This window comes from Camellia sinensis, chromosome 1, assembly GCF_055761805.1.
Source record: "Camellia sinensis isolate YWXY chromosome 1, ASM5576180v1, whole genome shotgun sequence".
Classification (NCBI taxonomy): Eukaryota; Viridiplantae; Streptophyta; class Magnoliopsida; order Ericales; family Theaceae; genus Camellia; species Camellia sinensis.
Window position 1 is genome coordinate 152,357,273 of NC_138961.1, and position 5,383 is coordinate 152,362,655.

Here is a 5,383-nt window from a genome sequence, read left to right on the forward strand (position 1 = left end):
ATGGTTGATTGATTAGGGTTTGTTCCATCTTCCTTTGTTGTATTTATAGTTGTTGGAGCCTCTTGAAAATCTGTAACCACGTCGGTTAGTGGGGTGCTAAACCTCCTCCTGAAATAACACATGTCCTACTTTGTTTCTCCTCTTTAAGGTGTTGGTTGTGTACTTCTCAAGACTTCAGTTTGACTGTAATTGCCTCCTAATCTGAGCCGTTGGGTGGAAGGGTTAGGCCTTGGATGAATGACAAATGTCCCTCATTGGTTCAAATTATAGCCGTTGGATTCTTCGGATAATGGATATGGTGGCCATTAGATTTTGGCCAAGTGTCTCACCTGTTGAATTCATCAATATCCATTAATAGAGAGAAAAGGGCCAATGTGATCTTGTCCCTCGTTGATCTCATTACCATCAAAACCATGATTGCAGTCCCAAATCTACCACCAAACAATTTTCCTAAAGTCACCCATCTTTAATCACCACTTGCACACGGCACGCTCCTATTGGCTAGTCATTTTCAATACATACAAAGAGTTTTTTAAAGTGGTGTAATTTAGAATTTTTGATTTGTTTATTATTTATGTGTCTCATAAATTATGAGTTTATTTTAAAGGGTAATTTGTATAATATATATATATGGTATATTGAACGGAAATTATAACCCTAAAAAATTTAGTAGAAAGTACTAAGAAATTGGACATAGTGAATAATTTTTTGAGTGCAATTGAATCTCCCATACAATCTCCATATTTTATACATACAAAACAAAACGGCTATGTTTAATTTGTATTTGTGAAATAATTTTGAAAAATAATTTTTTAGAAAGAATTTACAAATTTTGAAAATTTGGTTGGTGGTATATTTCAAAATTGGTTTTGGACTTTGAGGTGATTTATTTATTTATTGCAATTAAATAGATGGGTGTAATAAAAAAAAGTGATTGATTAATGTGTAGGATTTAAGAGAATGGGAGATGAGAGAGACAAAATAATTAATTAGTATATAGCAGAGAGAAAAATAATTTTAAATTTTATTTTTAAAAAATTTCAACCAAACAAATTTTTAAAATTTTTTCTCAAAATTGTCCCCGAGACAAACCAAACATGTCCAACCCCTCTCTCTCTTCTGGGCTTATCATTTGCTTCATCTCGAGGCCCAGCTATGGGGGAAGTCATGAAAGGATTGTGAGTTGGGCCTCCAAATATTGGGTCAAAATAGGGCCCCAAATTTCTTAGTCCATTATAGAGATAGAGTGGGTCAAATTTGAAACAAAAAATAAAATAAAATAAATAATAATAATAATAATAATAATAACAATAATTATTATTATTATTATTGAATTCATCAACCCTAGAGAAGCGGAAGGGGGCAAAGAGACTCTCGCTCGCATCCTCCATATCCACTACGAGGGAAGGGGTTTCTTGGGCTCATCTCTCTCTCAAAAGGGTGTTGCTGGTTTTGGGCTGAATTCTCACTCTCTCTCCGCAGAATTCTGGTGAACGGAGGACACAAATCCGGTGAGTACTTCGGCCGACGACCTCTGCTGCTGCTCTGTTTTGTTGGTAACTATTCTCTTTCTCTCCCCCTTCTCTTTCTCTTCTGCTGCGGTGGCGAAGATGGTCTCTGTTTCTCTCCCCCTTCTCTGCCTCTTCGCTTTTTCTTCTTTTGTTTGGGTTTTTTTTTCTTCTATCGGAGAGAGTCCATTGATTTCTGGTGTGAGTAGAGCTTTCTCTTCTTCTTTGTTTGTTTATGATGAAATTTTATTTTCTGGGTAATTCTTAGTTTAGTTTTTTACTATTTGGGTTCGAGTTATCTTGGCTTTTCATTGTGAATATATATAAATTTATCTCTCTGTTTGCTGTAAATGCTCGTTTGATTTAAATCTTTCCTGAAGTTTATGGTTTCTGTTGAGCTAATCAGTTCTCATAGCAATGCTTAATGCTGGGCAGTGGTTGTTGATTTGTTCCTTGGGAATGATGAGGCCACCACCGTGGGCTCAATTGCAGCTGAAACAAACAAAAATTATGTTTGAATTCTTCAGCAGACTTGTCCCTGCAATGGGGCAAAACTAAATGTTAGAACAGAAATTCACAATTGAGTGCTATCTTGTTACAATCAATTGAATAATATTGGAAATGACTTCTGTAATTAGTTTATGTGATTCTTGGCTTAATTATTGTATTTCGAATATTATTCATCAGAGCTAGTGACCTTTATCACCCTAATTGTTACTCTGTTTGGATGATGAGAAATGGAAAGAATAATATTTTGTGATTGATGTTTGAAAATTCTATTATTTTGTTGAATTTATTTTTATTTTTTCATTTTTACATTTACATTTTTAATATATATATTAATATATTTATGATGTCACGGTTCGACCGCTTTGACCCGGCGGTTGAACCCGTGACCTGTCCATCCGGTCCATTTCCGGTTCGCTCACCGGTCCGGTTTTCAAAACATTGGTTTGAGTGGGTATTACAGAAGAATGAAACTGATTATTGGTTATTTTATGTCACCGAGCACTTTGAATAATGTTGTTTGCTTTTCAAATACAAGTGATATTTTTTCCGATTTTGTTTGTTTGGGTTTAGTTAAGAATCCTTGATATGTTATTTATGTATGCATATATTATGTATTTAGTCGTGTATGTTTTCAATCCCTCCCATTGTGGGTATGCAAGTAGAACAGCTTTTACTATAACTCATACTTTTTGAGATTATAAAAAGTCCAGGGTCCTGATTTTTTTCTTTTTTCATTAGGGTCTTCTTATTCTTGTTCTTATTTTTCTCTTGTATGCTTTGGTTAACAGCCATGGCCGAGGAAGCAGGTATGTTCATGGTCCATCAAACCGTTGGTAGTGTACTATGTTGCAAGTGTGGTATTCCAATGGCACCGAATGCTGCCAATATGTGCGTGAAGTGCTTGCGTTCTGAAGTTGACATCACAGAAGGTTTACAGAAGCATGTTATTATCATACATTGCCCCGAGTGTGATACCTACTTGCAGCCACCGAGAACATGGATTAAAGCCCAACTAGAATCAAAGGAGCTCTTGACATTCTGTGTGAAAAGATTGAAGAACTTGAATACAGTACGGTTGGTACATGCTGAATTTATTTGGACTGAACCTCACTCCAAGAGGATTAAAGTCAAGCTGAGAGTTCAGAAGGAGGTCCTCAATGGAGCGATACTGGAACAATCTTATACTGTTGAGTATGTTGTGCAAGAACAAATGTGTGAGTCTTGTTCTCGGGTTCAGGCTAACCCTGACCAGTGGGTGGCTGCTGTGCAACTGCGGCAGCATGTTTCACACAGGAGAACTTTCTTCTTTTTGGAGCAGCTCATTCTTAAGCATGATGCTGCTGTCCGAGCCATAAGAATTAAGCAGATGGATCAGGGAATTGATTTCTTTTTTGGAAATCGCAGTCATGCTGTGAAGTTTGTGGAGTTTGTGGGCAAAGTTGCTCCAATTAAGAGTCGTCACGATAAACAACTTGTGTCTCATGATTCGAAGAGCAATAATTACAATTATAAGTACACTTTCTCTGTTGAAATCTGCCCAATTTGCCGCGAGGATCTGATCTGTCTCCCATCGAAAGTTGCTGTTAGTTTGGGAAATCTTGGTCCGCTTGTGATTTGTACGAAAATCAGCAACAACATTGCTTTACTGGACCCTTTTACCCTGAGGCACTGTTTTTTGGATGCTGATCAGTATTGGCGATCATCCTTCAAGTCCCTACTTTCTAGTAGGCAGCTTGTGGAATATATTGTATTGGATGTGGAGACTATTTCTTCTGAAGTTAATGTTGGTGGATCAAAGTATGTTTTGGCTGATGCCCAAGTTGCTCGTGTATCAGATTTTGGGAAAAATGATACAATCTTCTCTGTGAGAACACATTTGGGCCATCTTTTAAACCCTGGGGATTATGCTCTTGGTTATGACTTGTATCGAGCTAATAGTAACGATATTGAATTGGACAAGTATAAAGGTCTTGTCATCCCAGATGTTATTTTGATGAAAAAGAGCTATGAAGAGAAGCGCCAGAAGAAGCGTGGGAAGCCTCGTGCGTGGAAGCTTAAATCTCTTAACATGGAAGTTGATGATACTACTAGAGGTAGAGTTGATGAGGAGAAGATGAATTCAGAGTATGAACAATTCTTGAGAGATTTGGAAGAGAATCCTGATATGAGGTTTAATATGTCTATATATCGTAATAAAGAGTACCAACCATCGGAAATGGCTTCAGTGACGGATGGGGAGGATCTGCCTTCTGTGCCTTTAGAAGAGTTGCTTGCTGATCTTGATTTGAGTGATGAAGAAGATGGGGAAGATAGCATGAGGGAATGAACTGAAGTTTGTGGTGGTTTGAGTTGTTTCTTAGCCTTATCACAGGTGTATGTCAGTAAGATATTTCTGAGCTCCATTTTTAGTGTGGCACTCATTTATTTTAAGGGTTACATGAAATTATAAGAATTTTCTTAAAATAGTTCAGAATTGGATGCATAGCTTATTGGCATTAATTTTTAATGGTCTTTTTCTCAGGTTACTTGTGACAGTAGACTGAAATGCTCATGGTACAAGGCTTCAGCACATCAATGTTTGGTAGATGTCGCATTGAAGTCATCTTGGAGATATGAAAGAAGTTGTTAAGAGTTTAAATGGTGGAATTCTCAGGGTTTTGGTTTGAAATCTTCATGGCTGGTCTTGAGTTTGATTTTGTTTTTGTTTTATTTTTTTTTCCAAGGACTGGTTTGATTGTTTTCATGTTTTCTTCCTAATCATTATATGGTTTTTTTAATACATGTTCCCAAATGGTCTCTCTGTCTCTCTACACACTATTGCTGGTAGTAGTCTTTTGGATTCATTCTATTCTAGTCCGCCCATTTGATTTGAGACAATTGTTTGGTTGAGGAATTCGGGGAGGGATTTGAAAAGGAAAAATGAAAAGGTGTATGAAATTAGATAAAGTGTAAGTATATTTTTTTCACATTTCATCTATTTTTTTCATTTTTCTTTCCAAATTCTTTCTCAAAGTCCTCAACCAAACAGAACATTAGTTTTATGTAAGTTTCAAGTAGGTAAAACTAATAAGATGATGAGAAGTTTTATGGAAGTTTCAAGTAGGTAAACTAATGAGATGAGGAGAAAATAGATTCCAACTTAGCAGGTGTTAACATCTGTGTAACTGTTGTTGACAGTTTGCTCTGTTGCTAAAATTGTTATACCTACAGACCATAACATATATGGATCGAGAAAGGGGGCATTTAAAAAAAAAAAAAAAAAAAAAAATTCTATTTTTAAGAAAATCATCTCATCTTTCAAGGCCAAAACCTTCCCTTTGATGACCTGAAAATTACCACAATTAAGCATACAAATGAGGGGAAAA

General features: G+C 36.2%; 1 protein-coding gene across 4 annotated transcripts; it reads left to right on the forward strand.

The window, feature by feature from the left end:
• The first annotated feature begins 1,303 nt into the window (after positions 1 to 1,303).
• NMD3 (nonsense-mediated mRNA decay NMD3 family protein) lies at positions 1,304 to 4,819 on the forward strand. Of its 4 annotated transcripts, none has more exons than XR_003632856.2 (3): positions 1,304 to 1,511; positions 2,807 to 4,399; positions 4,540 to 4,819. XR_003632856.2 is itself a non-coding variant. In XM_082887388.1 (3 exons), exon 2 carries the CDS (start codon positions 2,809 to 2,811, stop codon positions 4,342 to 4,344), a length of 1,536 nt encoding a protein of 511 aa, XP_082743514.1. In that variant the 5' UTR covers positions 1,310 to 1,556; positions 2,807 to 2,808; the 3' UTR covers positions 4,345 to 4,389; positions 4,540 to 4,819. The 4 variants fall into 4 exon arrangements, 2 of the variants coding, with proteins under 2 accessions (XP_082743514.1, XP_028070369.1); XR_003632857.2 differs by having other exon boundaries at positions 1,310 to 1,556; XM_082887388.1 differs by having other exon boundaries at positions 1,310 to 1,556; positions 2,807 to 4,389.
• Positions 4,820 to 5,383: the final 564 nt, after the last annotated feature.